This window comes from Salvelinus fontinalis, chromosome 6 (genome assembly GCF_029448725.1).
Source record: "Salvelinus fontinalis isolate EN_2023a chromosome 6, ASM2944872v1, whole genome shotgun sequence".
Taxonomy (NCBI): domain Eukaryota; kingdom Metazoa; phylum Chordata; class Actinopteri; order Salmoniformes; family Salmonidae; genus Salvelinus; species Salvelinus fontinalis.
Window position 1 is genome coordinate 12,584,273 of NC_074670.1, and position 27,500 is coordinate 12,611,772.

General features: G+C 47.8%; 1 protein-coding gene across 1 annotated transcript in view; it reads right to left on the reverse strand.

Annotated features, from left to right (window-relative positions):
• Positions 1-27,500, reverse strand: part of atp8b2 (ATPase phospholipid transporting 8B2) — a gene marked incomplete in the record, with an annotated part of 86,377 nt that overhangs the window by 53,323 nt on the left and 5,554 nt on the right. Inside the window, 1 exon segment of the mRNA XM_055924996.1 lies at positions 235-293. Within this exon segment, the coding sequence (XP_055780971.1) occupies positions 235-293 (59 nt within the window).

Below are 27,500 nucleotides of genomic sequence, written 5' to 3' on the forward strand. Positions count from 1 at the left end.
AGAGACAGAGAGAGAGAGAGACAGAGAGAGAGAGAGACAGAGAGATAAAGAGAGATAAAGAGAGATAAAGAGAAAAAGAGAAGGGGGAATAGAGGAAGGTATGTTCTTAATGTGAAATACTAATTACTACAAAAATAGAAAATGTTGGTCTATGATTAGTCATGTAATGTACTTAAACATAAATACACATATACAATGATGTACGCACACAACCACACAACCTATCTCTCTTACCGCATACTGAAACTTCTCGTTGTATTCTCTGTCATTGGCCCGGACCCTCCTCTCCTCCTCTGGTGAAAGACACACACAACACAACTGTGAGACAGACAACACATACCTTTGAATAACACAACTCTGAAACATCTTAACCAAAAATATCTTTGGGATAACACACAGATTCCCTGCCAGGGACCTTGCCTTTGTGTGTGTGTTTGTAAGAGGGTGATTATCCCAGGCCGAGTCCCGGCCGAGTCCCGGCCGAGTCAATATCACTAATTCATCAATACAGATGGTCTATGTTAATTTGATCTCTCTGTTGTCACAGGGAATTTTCCTGTGCAGCAGGAAAGGCACATTTTCAGTGTATTCAAGGTTAAAAAAGGCTTCTAAATGTTGTTATTTACATTTTAAAATGTCAGACTTAACGAAAAATGTATCAACCCCTACAAAAATGTCCATTATTTATAATCCACATAATAATTCACATTTCCTGTTGCTGCAGGATTATTGTCCTGCTGTGAGAAACTGTTGAGATTAAGAACATCTGTAACTACAGTCTGTAACTACAGAGAGATGGAGAGAGGTTCATTTAGCCTATATCATTTACATATACACTACACCCAAATCAATATAGAGCTACACACACACACACACACACACACACACACACACACACACACACACACACACACACACACACACACACACACACACACACACACACACACACACACACACACACACACACACACACACACACACACACACACGCGCTAACTGGCAGGTCAATTACGTTGTAAGAGGAATTAGCTCTGTTTGGCTGGTGCTTCTAAACATTAACAACCCAACAGGCTCAGACCAGAGACAGTTAACCCACTGCTGGAGGGTGTGTGTCACTAAGGGAATAAACAGACCATGACTCTGTAGAGGTCAGCTGAGGTGAATGTATACCTTGAGTTTTTTAATAAATAAAAAAATATATAAACCATTTATTTCACCTTTATTTAACCAGGTAAGTTCTCATTTACAACCGCAACCTGGCCAAGATAAAGCAAAGCAGTGCGACACAAACAACACAGAGTTACAAGGTGAGATGAATGTATACCTTGAGGTGAGGTAAATGTGTACGTTGAGGTGAGGTGAATGTGTACCTTGAGGTGAGGTAAATGTGTACGTTGAGGTGAGGTAAATGTGTACGTTGAGGTGAGGTGAATTTGTACCTCGAGGTGAGGTAAATGTGTACGTTGAGGTGAGGTGAGGTAAATGTGTACGTTGAGGTGAGGTGAATGTGTACGTTGAGGTGAGGTAAATGTGTACGTTGAGGTGAGGTGAATGTGTACGTTGGGGTGAGGTAAATGTGTACGTTGAGGTGAGGTAAATGTGTACGCTGAGGTGAGGTAAATGTATACCTTGAGCTGAGGTAAATGTGTACGTTGAGGTGAGGTAAATGTGTACGTTGAGGTGAGGTGAATGTGTACGTTGAGGTGAGGTGAATGTGTACGTTGAGGTGAGGTAAATGTGTACGTTGAGGTGAGGTAAATGTGTACGCTGAGGTGAGGTAAATGTATACCTTGAGCTGAGGTAAATGTGTACGTTGAGGTGAGGTAAATGTATACCTTGAGATGAATGTATACCTTGAGGTGAGGTGAATGTACACATTGAGGTGAATGTATACGTTGAGGTGAGGTGAATGTGTATGTTGAGGTGAGGTGAATGTGTAGGTTGAGGTGAGGTAAATGTGTACGTTGAGGTGAGGTAAATGTATACCTTGAGATGAATGTATACCTTGAGGTGAGGTGAATGTACACATTGAGGTGAATGTATACGTTGAGGTGAGGTGAATGTGTATGTTGAGGTGAGGTGAATGTGTATGTTGAGGTGAGGTGAATGTGTATGTTGAGGTGAACGTGTACGTTGAGTTGAGGTGAATATGTACGTTGAGTTGAGGTGAATATGTACGTTGAGTTGAGGTGAATGTATACCTTGAAGTGGGGTGAATGTGTATGTTGAGGTGAATGTATACCTTGAAGTGGGGTGAATGTGTATGTTGAGGTGAATGTATACCTTGAAGTGGGGTGAATGTGTATGTTGAGGTGAATGTGTACGTTGAGTTGAGTTTTCTTCTGATCCTAGAAAGTTTGTAAGATCAGTACAACATGCTATGAGAAATGAGGGGCATAGTGTCCTCTCACCCAGGAAACGGTTTAGGTTGAGGAAGTGGGTCACAACAGTGCGTAAAGGTTTACCTTCAGACACTGTTTAAATGGTTAATTTCTTTCTGACACAGTTTTTTTTTTAGCTTTGCTATTGGTCTATTTCTATGCTGGCTTTTCTCCCACTTCTTATGGAGACTCTTCGGGTAGGCTCGCTCAATATAAATGGCGCCAGAGATGCAGGAAAGAGGAGTGTGTTGGGTGAATATGTAAAACAAAAAAAAGTACAGGTGTTGTTTCTGCAGGAGACGCATAGTGATGTGGTGAATGAAGTCGACTGGGGGCTTTGGTGGAAGGGGGCAAGTGTGTTGAGCCATGGGACAGATGTTAGTGCAGGGGTGGCAGTCCTTTTTGCACCGGGTCTGTCTGTAAAAATTTGCTCCTCAAAGGAGGTGTGTAAGGGTAGGCTGCTTGTTGTTAAAGCAGAAATTAACAACATGGTTTTTGTCTTTATAAATGTGTATGCGCCTAACACAGGGAGAGAAAGAGGGGTTCTATTTGGGAGTCTTAGACAGGAACTCTCATAGGTAAAGCCTGAGGAGACGCTGGTGGTCGGAGGGGACTGGAACTGTACAATGGATTTGACAAAAGACAGAAATGGGGAAGAGCCTCATTCAATGTCAGTGGGGGTGTTAAGGGACATCATTAATCAGTTTGACCTAGTGGATGTTTGGAGAACTAAACATCCAACCACAAGACAGTATACATGGGTGAAGGTTTTTGGGGCTAGGATGAGTGCAGCCCGACTTGATCGGTTTTACATGTCTAGGAATCGGAGCAATAGGCTGCTGGGCGCTACCATTCTCCCGGTGGGGTTTTCGGATCATCACATAACCATGGCTCGGATGTCTATTTCACCAGGGCCCCGGCAGGCATCTTATTGGAAGTTCAATGTAAAGCTCTTACAAGATGCCACTTTTTGCTCAGGTTTCCAGACTTTTTGGGAAAGGTGGGGACAGCGAAGAGAGGAGTATGAGTCGCTGAGTCAATGGTGGGATGTGGGGAAAGTGCAAATTCGGCTTTTCTGTCAACAGTACACAGCTCTCTCATCCTCAGAGGCTAGGAGAGTATTGAGGGAACTAGAGCAGTGTATTAGTGAGATGGTGGGGCAAGGCAATGTAGGACTCCAGGCTAATTTAGCCGAATTACGTAGGGACCTGGGCAGTTTTTTCCAGGTTAAAGCAAAGAGAGCACTTGTAAGAGCTAGGTTCTCCATGCTCAAGGAAAGACAGAGCAGTGAAGCCAAGGGTATGCATTGTCTGCGGCTGTCTGATGGGCGGGTGACCTCTGTGGTGGTGGAGATGCGGGAGCGGACTGTGGAGTTTTATACTGAATTGTATAGGGCAGAAGTGTGTGATCCTATGTGTGCTCAGGTCTTGTTCGCAGGACTCCCTAAGCTTTCTCTGGCACAGAGGGATGAAATGGACATTCCCCTGTTGTCACATGAACTAGCAGAGGCCGTAACCCAGATGTCCCCCGGTCATGCACCGGGGGCCGATGGACTCCCAGTGGAGTTTTATAAACAATTCTGGGGAACAATTGGACAGGACTTCTTTTGCGTGTTGCGTGAATGCGTCGGGGTAGGAGAGTTGCCGATGAGCTGCCGGCAGGCGGCTCTGACTCTCCTGCCCAAAAAAGGGGACTTGTGTGAACTTAAGAACTGGAGGCCTGTGGCATTACTCTGTGCGGACTACAAGATATTTGCCAAGGTCCTCTCTAACAGACTGAAGTCCCATTTGGACTCGATAGTACATAAGGACCAAACATATTGTGTACCGGGACGCTCAAACACAGACAACTTGTTCTTAATTAGGGACATGTTGTACTTGTCGAGAGGTTCTAATGTGAACTTTGGACTGGTCTCTTTAGACGAAGAGAAGGCTTTTGATAGAGTGGACCATGAGGATCTGTTTAATGTGATGTCTGGGTTTGGGTTTGGGAAGAGTTTTGTGACCTGTGTGAAGCTGTTGTATGCTGGGGCGTCATGTATGGTTAAGGTGGGAGGGGGGCTCAGTAGGCCAGTCTGGGTGAGACGGGGCATTAGACAAGGATGCCCTCTATCTGGGCAGCTATACACACTAGCCATTGAGCCTTTTTTAGGACTGCTACGCAGGAGACTGCAGGGAGTGTGCTGGACAGGCATGGATGTGGTGACAGGAATAGCAGTGTCAGCATATGCCGATGATGTTTCTGTGATGGTCAGGAATGGTCAAGATATGCAGGCACTAGAGACCAGTCTGAAGGTGTACGAGGGAGCTTCATCAGTCAAGGTAAACTGGAGCAAGAGCAACGCTCTGTTATGTGGGGCATGGGGAGATAGGGCCCTCCTCTGCTTCCAGTGTGGTTGTGAAGGGCTTAAAGTGTTGGGGGTGTACCTGGGCTCGGAGAAGTGGGTAAGGAAGAACTGGGAGGGGCTGTCACAGGCAGTGGTGTCAAGACTGGCCAGGTGGAGGTGGCTCCTGTCCCAAGTGTCATATAGAGGGAGGGTGCTGATAATTAACAACCTGGTGGCATCTTCCCTGTGGCATAAACTGTCTGTCCTCAACCCCCCCGCCGGTCTGCTCGCAGACCTGCAACGCAAGCTGGTGGACTTCTTTTGGTCGGGCCATCACTGGCTGAAGGCAGCAGTGTTGTACATGACCGTCCACGAAAGAGGACAGAGCCTGGTGGAACTGGAGAGCAGGATGGCTGCTTTCCGGCTAAAGGCGGTGCAGAGACTGCTGTACCATACTGATGTTGGCTGGAGGGAACCAGCATGAGCGCTGCTGAGGAGAGCTGGCGGATTAGGGTTGGACCGGCAGCTGTTCCTCATGAAGCTGGAGAGGCTGAGTACAGCAGGTCTCTCAGAGTTTTACTCTGCGGTGCTGAGGGCCTGGCAGCTGCTAAGGCCCACACAAGAAGGGGGTGTGACGCCTGGGCTGTGGGTGTGGGAGGAGCCTATCTTCCACAACCCAGCCATCCCTTTGAGATCGGTTCAGTCGGCCACCCTGCAGAGGCAACTGATGGCAGCGGGTTTACAAAGGCTAGGTGACCTGAGACTGCTGGGAGAGGAGGGGTGGAAAACCCCGGAGGTCTTGGCTCAACAAACAGGAATAACGTCTCTTAGGCTGCTGGAGAGATTCCTGGAGGAGGTCCAGGAGGCACTGTCTGAACAGGTAAGGGGGGTGCTTGAGAGGCCAAAGGGAGAGGGGCCACCAATGTTTCCGCCACTGCAGGTGACGACAGAGACTGGGGACTGGCAAGGGGGTCTGGAGGACTTGTTAGATTTTAACACTCCGAGCCTGGGGGAGTTTGAGGGGGTGGGAGGTAAAGCCCTCTCCAACCTCTGCATTAAGGTTAGGAACATTAGAAGCCTAACAGGAGTGAAGGCACATCAGTGGCAGGGGGTATGTGGGGTGGAGAGTATGGTGGGTTTTAGATGGAGGGCGCTCTACAAACCCCCAGTACCAAAGAGGTCAGGGGACCTCCAGTGGAGGGTTCTTCATGGAGCCCTGGCCACTAACAGCTGGTTGGCACGGGTTGAACCGGGAATCGGGCAGGGGTGTCCTTTCTGTAAAATGAAAGAAACTGTGATTCATGTGTTTTCTGTGTGCACCAGGTTAATGCCATTAATGTCTCTGTTGGAATGTCTGTGTGAGAGGTTGGGTGTGGTTTTTGCTGTTGGGATGTTTATAATGGGATACAGGTATTCGAGTAAGGAGAAAGCCAAATGTGTTTTGTTGAATTTTCTGTTTGCTCAGGCAAAGTTAGCTATTTGGCTAACAAGGAGGAACAGGGTCAAAGGTGGGGGGATAACAGACCCTTTACTATTGTTTAATGGGATGGTCTCTGTGCGCCTTAGGGTTGAGTTTGAGTTCTTTAAAATGATAAAATGTGTGGAGATGTTTGAGGAGATATGGTGTGTTGGGGGGGGGGGCTGTCTGTATAGCTGGGGAAGATGTTTTGGATATACAGTTGTAGGAGTGGGTATTATTTTGGGTATTGTGATGGTGGTTTGTATCATGTGGTAGATGGAAAGGTGAGTATGGTACATATTTTGGGTTGTTATTTTTAAGGGGGGCGGGGGGGGGGGGGGTTAAATGAAATGAGAATGTTTCAGTAAAGAAAGACCAAAAGTCAAAAAAGTCTCTCTCTCTTTCTCTCTCTCTCTCTCTCTTTCTCTCTCTCTCTCTTTCTCTCTCTCTAAATATTAAGAGACTAACTCCCTTCCCCTTAGCAACAGTGCTCTCTCTCTGGTTCTCCATCAACATAGAGAAACTTTATTCTCTCACTCCCCCTTCTCTTTCTTTCTCTTTCTTTCTTTCACTCCTCCTTCTTTCTCTTTCTTTCTTTCACTCCCACTTCTCTCTTCTTTCTCTTTCTTTCTTTCACTCCCCCTTCTCTCTTCTTTCTCTTTCTTTCTTTCACTCCCCCTTCTCTCTTCTTTCTCGCTCTCTGTTTTTGAAGGCTTTTTGTGCTGATGCACAAAAACCCTCCCTGCCTCTTCCTCTCCTCTAATATTGATGAGAGCTTTTAAAATGAAATGACAGCTCTGTTTCCCAGAGTAGAACACGCACACACACACAGTCACACACACACACACACACACACACACACACACACACACACACACACACACACACACACACACACACACACACACACACACACACACACACACACACACACACACACACACACACACACACACACACACACACACACACAGGTAGGTCAGGCAAACACTGCCCCTGTCCTGTTTCAGAGGAATCGAGAAAAAAAGCATACAGTACACACACAGTCACACACCTGCTAACTTCCTTCCTGTTTGTCTCTGTCAGCAGACCAGTCTATAACCAGCCCCTCAACCACACACACACCAGTGGTTTCCTGTGCAGCAGCATGCATGTCAGTCCCTCTAGTCGCATCCTCCTGAGGAATAGCCTTGTTCAGCACTGTCTGACCTACCAAAACACACAGTCCTGTCTGACCTACCAAAACACACAGCCCCATCTGACTTACCAAAACACACAGTCCTGTCTGACCTACCAAAACACACAGCCCCATCTGACTTACCAAAACACACAGCCCTGTCTGAACTACCAAAACACACAGCCCCATCTGACCTACCAAAACACACAGTCCTGTCTGACCTACCAAAACACACAGCCCCATCTGACCTACCAAAATACACAGCCCTGTCTGAACTACCAAAACACACAGCCATGTAAGACCTACCAAAACACACAGCCCCACCTGACCTACCAAAACACACAGCCCCATCTGACCTACCAAAATACACAGCCCTGTCTGAACTACCAAAACACACAGCCATGTAAGACCTACGAAAACACACAGCCCCATCTGACCTACCAAAACACACAGCCCCATCTGACCTACCAAAACACACAGCCCCATCTGACCTACCAAAACACACAGCCAAGTCTGACCTACCAAAACACACAGCCCCATCTGACCTACCAAAACACACAGTCCTGTCTGATCTACCAAAACACACAGTCCCATCTGACCTACCAAAACACACAGTCCCATCTGACCTACCAAAACACACAGCCATGTAAGACCTACCAAAACACACAGCCCCATCTGACCTACCAAAACACACAGCCCCATCTGAACTACGAAAACACACAGCCATGTAAGACCTACGAAAACACACAGCCCCATCTGACCTACGAAAACACACAGCCCCATCTGACCTACCAAAACACACAGCCCCATCTGACCTACCAAAACACACAGCCCCATCTGACCTACCGAAACACACAGTCCCATCTGACCTACCAAAACACACAGCCCCATCTGACCTACCAAAATACACAGCCTTGTCTGACCTACCAAAACACACAGCCCCATCTGACCTACCAAAACACACAGCCCCATCTGACCTACCAAAACACACAGCCATGTAAGACCTACCAAAACACACATCCCCATCTGACCTACCAAAACACACAGCCCCATCTGACCTACCAAAATACACAGCCCTGTCTGAACTACCAAAACACACAGCCCCATCTGACCTACCGAAATACACAGCCCTGTCTGAACTACCAAAACACACAGCCCCATCTGACCTACCAAAATACACAGCCAAGTCTGAACTACCAAAACACACAGCCCCATCTGAACTATCAAAACACACAGCCCCATCTGACCTACCGAAATACACAGCCCTGTCTGAACTACCAAAACACACAGCCCAGTCTGACCTACCAAAACACACAACCCCATCTGACCTACCAAAACACACAGCCCCATCTGACCTACCAAAACACACAGCCCCATCTGACCTACCAAAACACACAGTCCTGTCTGACCTACCAAAACACACAGCCCCATCTGACCTACCAAAACACACAGTCCCATCTGACCTACCAAAACACACCACCCCATCTGACCTACCAAAACACACAGTCCTGTCTGACCTACCAAAACACACAGTCCCATCTGACCTACCAAAACACACAGCCCCATCTGACCTACCAAAACACACAGCCCCATCTGACCTACCAAAACACACAGTCCCATCTGACCTACCAAAACACACCACCCCATCTGACCTACCAAAACACACAGTCCTGTCTGACCTACCAAAACACACAGTCCCATCTGACCTACCGAAACACACAGCCCCATCTGACCTACCAAAACACACAGCCCCATCTGACCTACCAAAACACACAGCCCCATCTGACCTACCAAAACACACAGCCCCATCTGACCTACAAAACACACAGCCCCATCTGACCTACCGAAACACACAGCCCCCATCTGACCTACCGAAACACACAGTCCCATCTGACCTACCAAAACACACAGCCCCATCTGACCTACCAAAACACACAGCCATGTAAGACCTACCAAAACACACAGCCCCATCTGACCTACCAAAACACACAGCCATGTAAGACCTACCAAAACGCACAGCCCCATCTGACCTACCAAAACACACAGCCATGTAAGACCTACCAAAACACAGCCATGTAAGACCTACCAAAATACACAGCCCTCACACTCACTAACATAGTTTATTCACACATACACACATACACTTCCAGTTCACATGCATTATAGTGTAGACACAATACACTACTGGAGCAGAGATGGACCATAAGAAGACATTAACCTAGGCCCTATATAAACAGTTGATGTAGCACAAGAAGACATTAACCTAGGCCCTATATAAACAGTTGATGGACCATAAGAAGACATTAACCTAGGCCCTATATAAACAGTTGATGTACCATAAGAAGACATTAACCTAGGCCCTATATAAACAGTTGATGGACCATAAGAAGACATTAACCTAGGCCCTATATAAACAGTTGATGGACCATAAGAAGACATTAACCTAGGCCCTATATAAACAGTTGATGTAGCATAAGAAGACATTAACCTAGGCCCTATATAAACAGTTGATGGACCATAAGAAGACATTAACCTAGGCCCTATATAAACAGTTGATGTACCATAAGAAGACATTAACCTAGGCACTATATAAACAGTTGATGTACCATAAGAAGACATTAACCTAGGCCCTATATAAACAGTTGATGTACCATAAGAAGACATTAACCTAGGCCCTATATAAACAGTTGATGGACCATAAGAAGACATTAACCTAGGCCCTGTATAAACAGTTGATGTACCATAAGAAGACATTAACCTAGGCCCTATATAAACAGTTGATGGACCATAAGAAGACATTAACCTAGGCCCTATATAAATAGTTGATGTACCATAAGAAGACATTAACCTAGGCCCTATATAAACAGTTGATGGACCATAAGAAGACATTAACCTAGGCCCTATATAAACAGTTGATGTACCATAAGAAGACATTAACCTAGGCCCTATATAAACAGTTGATGTACCATAAGAAGACATTAACCTAGGCCCTATATAAACAGTTGATGTACCATAAGAAGACATTAACCTAGGCCCTATATAAACAGTTGATGGACCATAAGAAGACATTAACCTAGGCCCTATATAAACAGTTGATGTACCATAAGAAGACATTAACCTAGGCCCTATATAAACAGTTGATGTACCATAAGAAGACATTAACCTAGGCACTATATAAACAGTTGATGTACCATAAGAAGACATTAACCTAGGCCCTATATAAACAGTTGATGTACCATAAGAAGACATTAACCTAGGCCCTATATAAACAGTTGATGGACCATAAGAAGACATTAACCTAGGCCCTGTATAAACAGTTGATGTACCATAAGAAGACATTAACCTAGGCCCTATATAAACAGTTGATGGACCATAAGAAGACATTAACCTAGGCCCTATATAAATAGTTGATGTACCATAAGAAGACATTAACCTAGGCCCTATATAAACAGTTGATGGACCATAAGAAGACATTAACCTAGGCCCTATATAAACAGTTGATGTACCATAAGAAGACATTAACCTAGGCCCTATATAAACAGTTGATGTACCATAAGAAGACATTAACCTAGGCCCTATATAAACAGTTGATGTACCATAAGAAGACATTAACCTAGGCCCTATATAAACAGTTGATGGACCATAAGAAGACATTAACCTAGGCCCTATATAAACAGTTGATGGACCATAAGAAGACATTAACCTAGGCCCTATATAAACAGTTGATGTACCATAAGAAGACATTAACCTAGGCCCTATATAAACAGTTGTGTCCATAACATGCACACACCTGCTCAGAAGCACACACCAGGCTTGAAGTTTGAGCTGTACCACAACACTGCTGGCAGTCAGTGTGAGAGATAGGATCTTAATTTGGCCAGTTTCTCACAGCAGGAAAATAATGCTGCAGCAACAAGAAGTGTAATTTATTATGTGGATTATAATTAGGGGTTGATACATTTTTCTTTAGGGTAAATAAAGTCTGACATTTAAGTGGTAATTACAAACTTTAGAAGCCTTTTAAAACCTTGAATGCACTACAAGTTTGCATTTCCTGCAACAACAGGGTGATCAAATTAAGATCCTACATATTTATAGATTGAATAAGAGCTGTAGGCTGCTATACCACTTCACAATATGTAAACTCTCATACTGTCAGATCTGTGAGTGTTAAGAGGAGGGTGTTACAGTCAGTTAGACGACTGTTCCAGGTTTTAGGGCATGTTAGGGTTAGGGCAGCAAGCACCAACTAAGGGCTGCAGCAAGCTTCCCCTAACATTCACCAGCTAAGGGCTGCAGCAAGCTTCCCCTAACATTCACCATCTAAGGGCTGCAGCAAGCTTCCACTAACATTCACCAGCTAAGGGCTGCAGCAAGATTCCCCTAACATTCACCAACTAAGGGCTGCAGCAAGCTTCCCCTAACATTCCCCTAACATTCACCAACTAACTGTTCATAATATCTGCAATGAGAGAGAGAGAGAGAGAGAGAGAGAGAGAGAGAGGGAGCGAGCGAGAGAGAAAGAGAGAGAGAGAGAGAGGCTTGTCAGTGTTAGCCATGGTATGGCAATATTGTGTTACAGATATGCAGACTTTTCTCTCCATTTTATCTATCTGCTGCTTTGTTCTTCCTCCCTGCTGCATCCCTCTCTTCTTCCCTCCACTCCTCTCTCCATCCCTCTCTCTATCTACAAGCCTCTCTTCCTCCCTCCACTCCTCTCTCCATCCCTCTCTCTATCTACATCCCTCTTCCTCCCTCCACTCCTCTCTCCTCCCTCCACTCCTCTCTCCTCCCTCCACCCCTCTCTCCATCCCTCTCTCTATCTACAAGCCTCTCTTCCTCCCTCCACTCCTCTCTCCTCCCTCCACTCCTCTCTCCTCCCTCCACCCCTCTCTCCATCCCTCTCTCTATCTACAAGCCTCTCTTCCTCCCTCCACTCCTCTCTCCTCCCTCCACTCCTCTCTCCTCCCTCCACCCCTCTCTCCATCCCTCTCTCTATCTACAAGCCTCTCTTCCTCCCTCCACTCCTCTCTCCATCCCTCTCTCTATCTACATCCCTCTTTCTCCCTCCACTCCTCTCTCCTCCCTCCACTCCTCTCTCCATCCCTCTCTCTATCTACATCCCTCTTTCTCCCTCCACTCCTCTCTCCTCCCTCCACTCCTCTCTCCATCCCTCTCTCTATCTACATCCCTCTCTCCTCCCTCCACTCCGCTCTCCATCCCTCCCTCTATCTACATCCCTCTTCCCCCCTCTCTCCTCCCTCCACTCCTCTCTCCATCCCTCCCTCTTCCTCCCTCCACTCCTCTCTCCATCCCTCTCTCTATCTACATCCCTCTCTCCTCCCTCCACTCCTCTCTCCATCCCTCCCTCTATCTACATCCCTCTTCCCCCCTCTCTCCTCCCTCCACTCCTCTCTCCATCCCTCCCTCTTCCTCCCTCCACTCCTCTCTCCATCCCTCTCTCTATCTACATCCCTCTTCCCCCCTCTCTCCTCCCTCCACTCCTCTCTCCATCCCTCCCTCTTCCTCCCTCCACTCCTCTCTCCATCCCTCTCTCTATCTACATCCCTCTTCCTCCCTCCACTCCTCTCTCCATCCCTCTCTCTATCTACATCCCTCTCTCCTCCCTCCACTCCTCTCTCCATCCCTCCCTCTTCCTCCCTCCACTCCTCTCTCCATCCCTCTCTCTATCTACATCCCTCTTCCTCCCTCCACTCCTCTCTCCATCCCTCTCTCTATCTACATCCCTCTTCCCCCCTCTCTCCTCCCTCCACTCCTCTCTCCATCCCTCCCTCTTCCTCCCTCCACTCCTCTCTCCATCCCTCTCTCTATCTACATCCCTCTTCCTCCCTCCACTCCTCTCTCCATCCCTCCCTCTATCTACATCCCTCTTCCTCCCTCTCTCCTCTCTCCATCCCTCTCTCTATCTACATCCCTCTTCCTCCCTCTCTCCTCTCTCCATCCCTCTCTCTCTCTGAAGGTCGTTGTGTTGTTTCCTTGGTCAGCGTCTGAAATAAATCTGCAGCCAGTCTGCATTAACCCCCTGTTGGCCACATAACAGCCCCATGCCCGCTGGCAGTCAGGTAGGTTGGTCACATAACAGCCCCATGCCCGCTGGCAGGCAGGTAGGTTGGTCACATAACAGCCCCATGCCCGCTGGCAGTCAGGTAGGTTGGTCACATAACAGCCCCATGCCCGCTGGCAGTCAGGTAGGTTGGTCACATAACAGCCCCATGCCCGCTGGCAGTCAGGTAGGTTGGTCACATAACAGCCCCATGCCCGCTGGCAGTCAGGTAGGTTGGTCACATAACAGCCCCATGCCCGCTGGCAGTCAGGTAGGTTGGTCACATAACAGCCCCATGCCCGCTGGCAGGCAGGTAGGTTGGTCACATAACAGCCCCATGCCCGCTGGCAGTCAGGTAGGTTGGTCACATAACAGCCCCATGCCCGCTGGCAGGCAGGTAGGTTGGTCACATAACAGCCCCATGCCCGCTGGCAGTCAGGTAGGTTGGTCACATAACAGCCCCATGCCCGCTGGCAGTCAGGTAGGTTGGTCACATAACAGCCCCATGCCCGCTGGCAGGCAGGTAGGTTGGTCACATAACAGCCATTTGCCCGCTTGCAGGCAGGTAGGTTGGTCACATAACAGCCCCATGCCCGCTGGCAGGCAGGTAGGTTGGTCACATAACAGCCCCATGCCCGCTGGCAGGCAGGTAGGTTGGTCACATAACAGCCCCATGCCCGCTGGCAGGCAGGTAGGTTGGTCACATAACAGCCCCATGCCCGCTGGCAGGCAGGTAGGTTGGTCACATAACAGCCCCATGCCCGCTGGCAGGCAGGTAGGTTGGTCACATAACAGCCCCATGCCCGCTGGCAGTCAGGTAGGTTGGTCACATAACAGCCCCATGCCCGCTGGCAGTCAGGTAGGTTGGTCACATAACAGCCCCATGCCCGCTGGCAGGCAGGTAGGTTGGTCACATAACAGCCCCATGCCCGCTGGCAGGCAGGTAGGTTGGTCACATAACAGCCCCATGCCCGCTGGCAGGCAGGTAGGTTGGTCACATAACAGCCCCATGCCCGCTGGCAGGCAGGTAGGTTGGTCACATAACAGCCCCATGCCCGCTGGCAGGCAGGTAGGTTGGTCACATAACAGCCCCATGCCCGCTGTTAGGCAGGTAGGTTGGACACATAACAGCCATTTTCCAGCTGGCAGGCAGGTAGGTTGGTCATATAACAGCCCCATGCCCGCTGGCAGGCAGGTAGGTTGGTCACATAACAGCCCCATGCCCGCTGTTAGGCAGGTAGGTTGGACACATAACAGCCATTTTCCAGCTGGCAGGCAGGTAGGTTGGTCACATAACAGCCCCATGCCCGCTGTCAGGCAGGTTGGTCACATAACAGCCCCATGCCCGCTGTTAGGCAGGCAGGTTGGACACATAACAGCCATTTTCCAGCTGGCAGGCAGGTAGGTTGGTCATATAACAGCCCCATGCCCGCTTGCAGGCAGGTAGGTTGGTCACATAACAGCCATTTGCCAGCTGGCAGGCAGGTAGGTTGGTCACATAACAGCCATTTGCCCGCTGGCAGGCAGGTAGGTTGGTCACATAATAGCCCCATGCCCGCTGGCAGGCAGGTAGGTTGGTCACATAACAGCCCCATGCCCGCTGTCAGGCAGGTAGGTTGGTCACATAACAGCCCCATGCCTGCTGGCAGGCAGGTAGGTTGGTCACATAACAGCCCCATGCCCGCTGGCAGGCAGGTAGGTTGGTCACATAACAGCCCCATGCCCGCTGGCAGGCAGGTAGGTTGGTCACATAACAGGCCCATGCCCGCTGGCAGGCAGGTAGGTTGGTCACATAACAGCCCCATACCCGCTGGCAGGCAGGTAGGTTGGTCACATAACAGCCATTTGCCCGCTGGCAGGCAGGTAGGTTGGTCACATAACAGCCCCACGCCCGCTTGCAGACAGGTAGGTTGGTCACATAACAGCCCCATGCCCGCTTGCATGCAGGTAGGTTGGTCACATAACAGCCCCATGCCCGCTGTCAGGCAGGTAGGTTGGTCACATAACAGCCCCATGCCCGCTGTCAGGCAGGTTGGACACATAACAGCCATTTGCCCGCTGGCAGGCAGGTAGGTTGGTCACATAACAGGCCCATGCCCGCTGGCAGGCAGGTAGGTTGGTCACATAACAGCCCCATGCCTGCTGGCAGGCAGGTAGGTTGGTCACATAACAGCCATTTGCCCGCTGGCAGGCAGGTAGGTTGGTCACATAACAGCCCCATGCCCGCTTGCAGACAGGTAGGTTGGTCACATAACAGCCCCATGCCCGCTGGCAGGCAGGTAGGTTGGTCACATAACAGCCCCATGCCCGCTGGCAGGCAGGTAGGTTGGTCACATAACAGCCCCATGCCCGCTGGCAGGCAGGTAGGTTGGTCACATAACAGCCCCATGCCCGCTGTCAGGCAGGTAGGTTGGTCACATAACAGCCCCATGCCCGCTGTCAGGCAGGTTGGACACATAACAGCCATTTGCCCGCTGGCAGGCAGGCAGGTTAGACACATAACAGCCATTTGCCAACTGGCAGGCAGGTAGATCGAGATATACAGACCAGCCAACCACAGCTTCTCTTCCAAACCCATTTTGCCACAGTCAAAGCCGTCCAAGCCAAGCCTGTCCCGATCCAACCCATTGTGTGTCTTTAGCCAGGCCCATTAAGCATTTATACAGCTCCCTGCCTGACAGCCTCAAGGGACCGGCAGCCTCACGCAGCAGCACGCTCCACCCTCCAGCCTCCAGCCACAGTGCCTCTCAGAGCTACGCAGCAGAACCCTCCAGCCTCCAGCCACAGTGCCTCTCAGAGCTACGCAGCAGAACCCTCCAGCCTCCAGCCACAGTGCCTCTCAGAGCTACGCAGCAGAACCCTCCAGCCTCCAGCCACAGTGCCTCTCAGAGCTACGCAGCAGAACCCTCCAGCCTCCAGCCACAGTGCCTCTCAGAGCTACGCAGCAGAACCCTCCAGCCTCCAGCCACAGTGCCTCTCAGAGCTACGCAGCAGAACCCTCCAGCCTCCAGCCACAGTGCCTCTCAGAGCTACGCAGCAGAACCCTCCAGCCTCCAGCCACAGTGCCTCTCAGAGCTACGCAGCAGAACCCTCCAGCCTCCAGCCACAGTGCCTCTCAGAGCTACGCAGTAGAACCCTCCAGCCTCCAGCCACAGTGCCTCTCAGAGCTACGCAGCAGAACCCTCCAGCCTTCAGCCACAGTGCCTCTCAGAGCTACGCAGCAGAACCCTCCAGCCTCCAGCCACAGTGCCTCTCAGAGCTACGCAGCAGAACCCTCCAGCCTCCAGCCACAGTGCCTCTCAGAGCTACGCAGCAGAACCCTCCAGCCTCCAGCCACAGTGCCTCTCAGAGCTACGCAGCAGAACCCTCCAGCCTCCAGCCACAGTGCCTCTCAGAGCTACGCAGCTGAACCCTCCAGCCTCCAGCCACAGTGCCTCTCAGAGCTACACAGCAGAACCCTCCAGCCTCCAGCCACAGTGCCTCTCAGAGCTACGCAGCAGGACAATACAGCAGCCCATTATACAGCCCTTAACCTGTCTAGCCCCAGCGTTCCGCCAGCGGAACTCCTCCCACATTCCACTGAAAAGGCAGAGCGCGAAATTCAAAATATATTTTTTTGAAATATTTAACTTTCACACATTAACAAGTCCAATACAGCAAATGAAAGGTACACATCTTGTGAATCCAGTCAACATGTCCGATTTTTTAAATGTTTTACAGCGAAAACAGCACGTATATTTATGTTAGCTCACCACCAAATACAAAGAAGGACAGACATTTTTCACAGCACAGGTAGCATGCACAAAGCCAACCTAACTAACCAAGAACCAACCAAACTAACCAAGAAACAACTTCATCAGATGACAGTCTTGTAACATGTTATACAATAAATCTATGTTTTGTTCGAAAAATGTGCATATTTGAGGTATAAATCAGTTTTACATTGCAGCTACCATCACAGCTACCGTCAAAAATAGCACCGAAGCAGCCAGAGTAATTATAGAGACCAACGTGGAATACCTAAATACTCATCATAAAACATTTCTGAAAAATGCATCGTGTACAGCAAATGAAAGACAAGCATCTTGTGAATCCAGCCAATATTTCAGATTTTTTAAGTGTTTTACAGCGAAAACACAATATAGCATTATATTAGCTTACTACAATAGCCTACCACACAACCGCATTCATTCATCAAGGCACGTTAGCGATAGCAATAGGCACGTTAGCGTTAGCGAATAAACCAGCAAAAGATATTCATTTTCACTAACCTTCATAAACCTTCCTCAGATGACAGTCCTATAACATCAGGTTATACATACACTTATGTTTTGTTTGAAAATGTGCATATTTAGAGCTGAAATCAGTGGTTATCCATTATGCTAACGTAGCTTATTTTTCCCAGAATGTGCGGATATTTCTATTAGACTCTCACCTATTCTGACCAAATAGCTATTCATAAACATTACAAAAAAATACATGTTGTATAGGAAATGATAGATACACTAGTTCTTAATGCAATCGCAGTGTTAGAATTCTAAAAATATCTTCATTACGACATAAGGCTTATGTTATAGTGAGAGAGTGGCCAAAACCTGGGCGCAAAACTACTAGTACACAGTTCGACAGATATATGAAATAGCATCACAAAATGGGTCCTACTTTTGGTGATCTTCCATCAGAATGTTGGAGAAGGGGTCCTTTGTCCAGAACAGTCATTGTTTGGATTTAGAACATCGTTTTTCCCTCTTGAATTAGCAAGCGCACTGGCCAAGTGGCGCGAAGCTCTCCTTTCTGAACAAAGGCACACAACGCAACACGCCTAACGTCCCGAAAAAATGTCAATAATCTAATGAAACTATATTGAAAAAACATAGTTTACGATGATATTGTGACATGTATCAAATAAAATCAAAGCCGGAGATAGTAGTCGCCTATAACGACAGCTTTTCAGAAGGCAATTCCAGGTCCATCTTTGCGCTTTCCAGAAAACAGGAAATGGATGACTCGTCGTGCCAAGAGGATTAATTCCACCTCAGATCAAGATAAACACTTCATTTCTTCTCTCACTTCCTCTTGACATGTAGGGGAAGGTGTATGACGTGCATGTATACTCATACGTATCATGCCCATTTATAGGCAGGCCCTTGAACAGAGGATCATTTTCAGACTTTCCACTTCCTGGTCAGAAAGTGTGCTGCCAAATGAGTTCTGTTTTACTCACAGACAAAATTCAAACCGTTTTAGAAACTAGAGAGTGTTTTCTATCCAATAGTAATAATAATATGCATATTGTACGAGCAAGAATTGAGTACGAGGCCGTTTAAATTGGGCACGTTTTTCCCCCAAAGTGAAAACAGCGCCCTCTGTCCTCATCAGGTTTTAAACCTCTTTACTGGGACACAGAGACATCTACAGCATAGGAACTAGGTTAGACTTATCATAGATCATAACAGCAAGGCCTGGAGGATTGTACAAGCTACTATCATCCTGTTGAAAGGATAGTGTGTGTGAGTGGAGGCATGATGCATGGATTTGTTATCATGAGAGAGGCAGATCCACAGGGGAGCTCTCTCCCCTTCTCCCCTTTCGCTCTCTTTCTCTAGACATGACGGCACCTGCCACAAATTCCTGACGCACCAGTTCTTAGACTCAACCCGTGGCCACACACATTCACACACACCAACACCCCTTATACACAATTATATATACACACACATTCACATACACCAACACACATGCACAATTATATCTACACACACATTCACACACACCAACACACACACACACACACACTATTATATCTACACACACATTCAAAGTTCTATTTAGTGGGTTGTATTCTGCTGCCTGGTCTTGTAGATGTTTCCTAACTGAACCCTGAGAACGGTCTGTCTGATACTGTCCCATTGTTTATTTTGTACATCCCAAGAGAACCAGATGGACCAATAAATGACAGAACTGTCGCTCCATCCAGTGACTAACATGCTCTGTACAGAAGTCTAGGTAATTGATAAATACTGTACAACCAGATACTACTGAAGCACAGCAGGAAGGGTACGTAAAGAGAGAGAGAGAGAGAGAGAGAGAGAGAGAGAGAGATAGAGAGAGAGAGAGAGAGAGAGAGAGAGTCTCTTTTTTTTAAGGTAAACAATGAAACTGACACAGTAACAGACAGACTGGTTTAAATAAAGGTCAAATGATGGTGGATAAGTGCACAGACACACACACACACACACACAGAGACACACAGACACACACAGAGACACAGACACTCACACAGACACATACACACACACAGAGACACACACAGACACATAAACACACGCACGCACGCACACACGCACGCACGCACGCACGCACGCACGCACGCACGCACGCACGCACGCACGCACGCACACACACACACACACACACACACACACACACACACACACACACACACACACACACACACACACAGAGAAACACACACACAGAGAAACACACACACAATGATGGAGATGGGGGACACTGCAGAGATGTGAGTAATCATGAGATGAGAGGGACTGAATACTGACACAAACAGATGAGATGTAGAATGGTTTATTCACACAGCAAGGAGATCCTGTCTGGCATCAGACAGAACACAATAAATCGTACAGATGGAAGCTACAGCACATTTCCCCATCCAATGAACAAACAGGCACACACTGCATATAAAACAGATGACTGACGTGACAGTGACAGACAGAAGTACCTGTCCACTTCTTCTTGGTTTTAGCAGCATCTAGTCCTTGTTGTTTCTTCTGTTGCAGTGGAAGAATGATGGGGAACCACTTTTCAGGAATATCTTTGGGGATAGTCATTCTGACTCTCTTCCTTAACATAACAGGCCCTCTAACGGAGTTAATTGGTCGATCGGTTTCCCCCGGTTCTGCTGAGCATCTTGCGCAGAGACAGACAGATGCTGCGGGAGCTGCACCGAACACTCTCGGTCCAGTCCTGTCCCGTCTGCGTCTCCGGTTATAGATTAGGAGCGTCTCATACCATTACCGCTTCTCTCCCCCTCCCCCTCTCACCCGCTCTCTCTCTCACCTCTCTCTCTCTGCTGCAGAACCGCTGAGGTCATTGGCTGTGATGCTGTGCTGAGCTCCACTCTCTCTGTGATGCTGTAAGCGATGCCTTCATGTCACTATGAATGAGATGCTGACGGTGCCGTTACTGCACTGTAAATGACAGGAACCTGAAGGAGCATCATCTTCATCGGAGCCTGTCGCCAAGTCTAATGATGGAACGTTGTATTTATTTTCAACAGGCTAAAGACCAATTGTTTGAATGTAGGGGGCATCAGAATGTTATGCGATAGGACCTTTAGGCTACACGACTCTGATTCCGCTGATTAACTTTCGTCATGTTAAATAACATTACACAACAGTGTAATAAAGTGATTGATATGATGATATGGGGAAATGGATGTAGTACATCATCAACGTGCTACTGCATTATTGGCTAGCCTAATCAATTCCCTGGACGTGCCTTCCCTGGCACCAAAAACATCAACATTGTCCTCCTCACAATAACACAGAGAAGCTGTCTCTGCATTACATAATCACCAAGGCTGTCCGTTTGCAGAGGGATTGAACCAATAGCAGGCTGTCGTTGACGTTGTCAGGGCAACTGCCTCTGCAGGGGTGTGAGAGAAGCAGGTCACTGCAGGGAGAAACTGGGTGCCATCTTGGATCTAGCCATGAGGAGAGAGATGCAGCTGTGCTGGCATATGGAGCCAAGGTGACTCTCACAGCAGCCCAGTTGCCTCTCACAGCAGCCCAGTTGCCTGAGAGTTGGTAAGGAATGGGAGGGGAGAGGAGACACTGCAGCGGGGATAAAGAGTTCTGGGCACGTGCAGTGTGAGGGAATCTCGTGGCATTAGAGGACACATCCAGACTGCTAAACACACACTTCTCTCTGATTTATACACACATTCACACGCACGCACGCACGCACACACACACACACACACACACACACACACACACGTGCTGCCATAGATCCATAAAAAGGCTTTTAACATTCCCTCGCTGTTGAACTGTGTCATAAAGAAAAACACACACATTGGGCAGATGACCTTGGCTTGGGCATGTAATTCCAGTAACAACCTCTCCAGTACTTACTGTCTGATTCTCTGACCTACTGTTCTGAATACAGCCTCTCCAGTACTTACTGTCTGCTTCTCTGACCTACTGTTCTGAATCCAGCCTCTCCAGTACTTACTGTCTGCTTCTCTGACCTTGTCACGTTCTGACCCTAGTTATTGTGTTAATCCTTTGTTTTGTTGGTCAGGACGTGAGCTGGGTGGGCATTTATATGTGTTGTGTTTCTATGTTGGGTTAAAGGGTTACCTGGTATGGCTCTCAATTAGAGGCAGGTGTTTGGCATTTCCTCTGATTGAGAGTCATATTAAGGTAGGTTGTTCTCACTGTTTGTTTGTGGGTGATTGTCTCCTGTGTCAGTGTTTGTCGCACCATACGGGACTGTTCGGTTTGTTTTTGTACATCGTCATTTTGTGTAGTCTATTTTCCCTGTTCGTGCGTTCTTCGTGTTTAATGTAAGTTCGTCGTCCAGGTCTGTCTACTCCATTTGTTGTTTTGTTAGTTATAGTGAAGTTCGTGTTTTTTCGTCTTGTCTTTAAATAAATTATGTGTTCACAACCCGCTGCGCCTTGGTTCCATCACTACTCCACCTTTTCGGTTGAAGAGGAGGAGGACTACCGTTACAGAACCACCCACCAATCCAGAATCAAGCAGCGGTGTAATCGGAGGAAGGGACAGCTCAAGAAGGAGGAATGGACTTGGGAAGATGTTTTGGACGGTAAAGGTTGCTACACATGGGAGGAGATCCTTGCTGGAAGGGATCGCCTCCCATGGGAACAGCTGGAGGCACTGAGGAGAGCAGAGGCAACCGGAGAAGGGAACCGGCGTTATGAGGGGACGCGTCTAGCACGGAAGCCCGAAAAGCCCGTGAGTACCACCCAAAAATTTCTTGGGGGGGGGGGGGGGGGGGGGGGCTAAGAGGTAGTGGGCCAAGGGCAGGTAGGAGACCTGCGCCCACTTCCCAGGCTTACCGTGGAGAGCGGGAGTACGGGCAGACGCCGTGTTACGCAGTAGAGCGCACGGTGTCTCCTGTACGTGTGCATAGCCCGGTGCGGGTTATTCCACCTCCCCGCACTGGTAGGGCTAGATTGAGCATTGAGCCAAGTGCCATGAAGCCGGCTCTACATATCTGGCCACCAGTACGTCTCCTTGGGCCGGCTTACATGGCACCAGCCTTACGCATGGTGTCCCCGGTTCATGGTGTCCCCGGTTCTGAATCCAGCCTCTACAGTACTTACTGTCTGCTTCTCTGACCTACTGTTCTGAATCCAGCCTCTACCAGACCATCAGTACTCCAGTCTCCACATGACAGAGACATGAGGCTGCTGCAACACTGTCTAGGAAGTGCAGTCTGGTTCTCAGAGACCACAACAACATGTGGAGTTGCTACACTGTCCAGGAAGTGCAGTCTGTTTCTCAGAGACCATAACAACATGTGGAGTTGCTACACTGTCCAGGAAGTGTAGTCTGTTTCTCAGAGACCACAACAACATGTGGAGTTGCTACACTGTCCAGTAAGTGCAGTCTGTTTCTCAGAGACCACAACAACATGTGGAGTTGCTACACTGTCCAGGAAGTGCAGTCTGGTTCTCAGAGACCACAACAACATGTGGAGTTGCTACACTGTCCAGGAAGTGTAGTCTGTTTCTCAGAGACCACAACAACATGTGGAGTTGCTACACTGTCCAGGAAGTGTAGTCTGTTTCTCACAGACCACAACAACATGTGGAGTTGCTACACTGTCCAGGAAGTGCAGTCTGTTTCTCAGAGACCACAACAACATGTGGAGTTGCTACACTGTCCAGGAAGTGTAGTCTGTTTCCCAGAGACCACAACAACATGTGGAGTTGCTACACTGTCCAGGAAGTGTAGTCTGTTTCTCAGAGACCACAACAACATGTGGAGTTGCTACACTGTCCAGGAAGTGCAGTCTGTTTCTCAGAGACCACAACAACATGTGGAGTTGCTACACTGTCCAGGAAGTGTAGTCTGTTTCTCAGAGACCACAACAACATGTGGAGTTGCTACACTGTCCAGGAAGTGTAGTCTGTTTCTCAGAGACCACAACAACATGTGGAGTTGCTACACTGTCCAGGAAGTGTAGTCTGTTTCCCAGAGACCACAACAACATGTGGAGTTGCTACACTGTCCAGGAAGTGTAGTCTGTTTCTCAGAGACCACAACAACATGTGGAGTTGCTACACTGTCCAGGAAGTGTAGTCTGTTTCTCAGAGACCACAACAACATGTGGAGTTGCTACACTGTCCAGGAAGTGTAGTCTGTTTCCCAGAGACCACAACAACATGTGGAGTTGCTACACTGTCCAGGAAGTGTAGTCTGTTTCTCAGAGACCACAACAACATGTGGAGTTGCTACACTGTCTAGGAAGTGTAGTCTGTTTCTCAGAGACCACAACAACATGTGGAGTTGCTACACTGTCTAGGAAGTGTAGTCTGTTTCTCAGAGACCACAACAACATGTGGAGTTGCTACACTGTCCAGGAAGTGCAGGCTGTTTCTGACCTACTGTTTCTGACAGTAGGTCAGAGAAGCAGACAGTAAGTACTGGAGAGGCTGGATTCAGAACAGTAGGTCAGAGAAGCAGACCGTAAGTACTGTAGAGGCTGTATTCAGAACAGGAGGTCAGAGAAGCAGACAGTAAGTACTGGAGAGGCTGTATTCAGAACAGTAGGTCAGAGAAGCAGACAGTAAGTACTGTAGAGGCTGTATTCAGAACAGTAGGTCAGAGAAGCAGACAGTAAGTACTGGAGAGGCTGTATTCAGAACAGTAGGTCAGAGAAGCAGACAGTAGGTACTAGAGAGGCTGGATTCAGAACAGTAGGTCAGAGAATCAGACAGTAAGTACTGGAGAGGCTGTATTCAGAACAGTAGGTCAGAGAAGCAGACCGTAAGTACTGTAGAGGCTGTATTCAGAACAGGAGGTCAGAGAAGCAGACAGTAAGTACTGGAGAGGCTGTATTCAGAACAGGAGGTCAGAGAAGCAGACAGTAAGGACTGGAGAGGCTGGATTCAGAACAGTAGGTCAGAGAAGCAGACCGTAAGTACTGTAGAGGCTGTATTCAGAACAGGAGGTCAGAGAAGCAGACAGTAAGTACTGTAGAGGCTGTATTCAGAACAGGAGGTCAGAGAAGCAGACAGTAAGTACTGGAGAGGCTGTATTCAGAACAGTAGGTCAGAGAAGCAGACAGTAGGTACTAGAGAGGCTGGATTCAGAACAGTAGGTCAGAGAATCAGACAGTAAGTACTGGAGAGGCTGTATTCAGAACAGTAGGTCAGAGAAGCAGACCGTAAGTACTGTAGAGGCTGTATTCAGAACAGGAGGTCAGAGAAGCAGACAGTAAGTACTGGAGAGGCTGTATTCAGAACAGGAGGTCAGAGAAGCAGACAGTAAGGACTGGAGAGGCTGGATTCAGAACAGTAGGTCAGAGAAGCAGACCGTAAGTACTGTAGAGGCTGTATTCAGAACAGGAGGTCAGAGAAGCAGACAGTAAGTACTGTAGAGGCTGTATTCAGAACAGGAGGTCAGAGAAGCAGACAGTAAGTACTGGAGAGGCTGTATTCAGAACAGTAGGTCAGAGAAGCAGACAGTAGGTACTAGAGAGGCTGGATTCAGAACAGTAGGTCAGAGAATCAGACAGTAAGTACTGGAGAGGCTGTATTCAGAACAGTAGGTCAGAGAAGCAGACAGTAAGTACTGGAGAGGCTGGATTCAGAACAGTAGGTCAGAGAAGCAGACAGTAAGTACTGGAGAGGCTGTATTCAGAACAGTAGGTCAGAGAAGCAGACAGTAGGTACTAGAGAGGCTGGATTCAGAACAGTAGGTCAGAGAAGCAGACAGTAAGTACTGGAGAGGCTGTATTCAGAACAGTAGGTCAGAGAAGCAGACAGTAGGTACTGGAGAGGCTGGATTCAGAACAGGAGGTCAGAGAAGCAGACAGTAAGTACTGTAGAGGCTGTATTCAGAACAGGAGGTCAGAGAAGCAGACAGTAAGTACTGGAGAGGCTGTATTCAGAGCAGTAGGTCAGAGAAGCAGACAGTAGGTACTAGAGAGGCTGTATTCAGAACAGGAGGTCAGAGGAGCAGACAGTAAGTACTGGAGAGGCTGGTTTCAGAACAGGAGGTCAGAGAAGCAGACAGTAAGTACTGTAGAGGCTGGATTCAGAACAGTAGGTCAGAGAAGCAGACAGTAAGTACTGTAGAGGCTGGATTCAGAACAGTAGGTCAGAGAAGCAGACAGTAAGTACTGGAGAGGCTGTATTCAGAACAGTAGGTCAGAGAAGCAGACAGTAGGTACTAGAGAGGCTGGATTCAGAACAGTAGGTCAGAGAAGCAGACAGTAAGTACTAGAGAGGCTGGATTCAGAACAGTAGGTCAGAGAAGCAGACAGTAAGTACTGGAGAGGCTGTATTCAGAACAGTAGGTCAGAGAAGCAGACAGTAGGTACTGGAGAGGCTGTATTCAGAACAGTATGTCAGAGAAGCAGACAGTAAATACTGTAGAGGCTGGATTCAGAACAGTATGTCAGAGAAGCAGACAGTAAATACTGTAGAGGCTGGATTCAGAACAGTAGGTCAGAGAAGCAGACAGTAAATACTGTAGAGGCTGGATTCAGAACAGTATGTCAGAGAAGCAGACAGTAAATACTGTAGAGGCTGGATTCAGAACAGTAGGTCAGAGAAGTGCAGCATACAGCATATACGTTTGTTTTATCCCAATGTTTGTAAACAATATACATGTAAACAAACACACCTATAATTTTGATATCATGGATGGTCAGTCCTTGCATCCATACCTCTTTCTATGAATTTGAGAGTGGTTACATTTCTCAAGGCCCATCCATCAATTTCCAAAACACAGACCATCAAAAAATGTGTTTTAAACCATTTCACCTGCATTTTAAATGGAAAGTCAACAGTGTTTTTCTGCCTCAGTAGAGTGATCAGGTACATGCAACTATAGTTTTCATTCACAGAAAATACATTAGTACAACACGTTCAGCAGAAAATAGCATCCCTTTCATCAGACAACAGAAGTGCAATGCTATTTGGCAAGCAGTCACACAAGTAAATGAGCTTACAATGAAAAAGCGACGTCATTTTTGCCAAAACGATGCATGCCCATCGTATTACACATTTTCATTTTCGTTATTTTTACCTTTATTTAACTAGGCAAGCCAGTTAAGGACAACATCTTATTTTCAAAGATGGCCTAGGAACAGTGTTTATCATAGAATGTTTTGATTGAAGTTCCTCTTGCATTTTACAGGAGAAACTAGGCTACAACGAGACAAGTAGCAGAGAAAAGTTACTACATATCAGTCAGAGCTGTCTGCTGATAGAACACCTGATTGTGAGTTCTCATCCCAGTGGACAAGTAGCAGAGAAAAGTTACTACATATCAGTCAGATCTGTCTGCTGATAGAACGCCTGTTTGTGAGTTCTCCTCCCAGTGGACAAGTAGCAGAGAAAAGTTACTACATATCAGTCAGAGTTGTCTGCTGATAGAAAGCCTGTTTGTGAGTTCTCATCCCAGTGGACAAGTGCAACTTCAGCACAGAATGAGTCTGATGCTGAGCACAAATGACAATAAGAAGCATGTTATATCTGTGTCTTCAAAACGCAGATATTTCTTATCCGTTTTATTTTTGTTGTATGCGTGAAAAACGCATAAAAAACGCAAAGTATTCTGCATTAACGCAACCCCTGGCTTTTTACCAAAACAGAGGCTGGGTGCCGCTTCGATATTGTTTCAATTCAAGATTGATCCTTTAAAGGAAATGATCATCAGATACTACAAGAACTACACGTGAGTGATAAGCAACCCTGACTGACTCTCTCATGTCTCTTGGCTTTAGCTTAGTAGGTTGGGGTTGTTGTGGAGAGGACGAGGTCAAAGGAGAGTGAAGTGTAGCTGAGGTGGTCTGCTGAGCTACTCTAG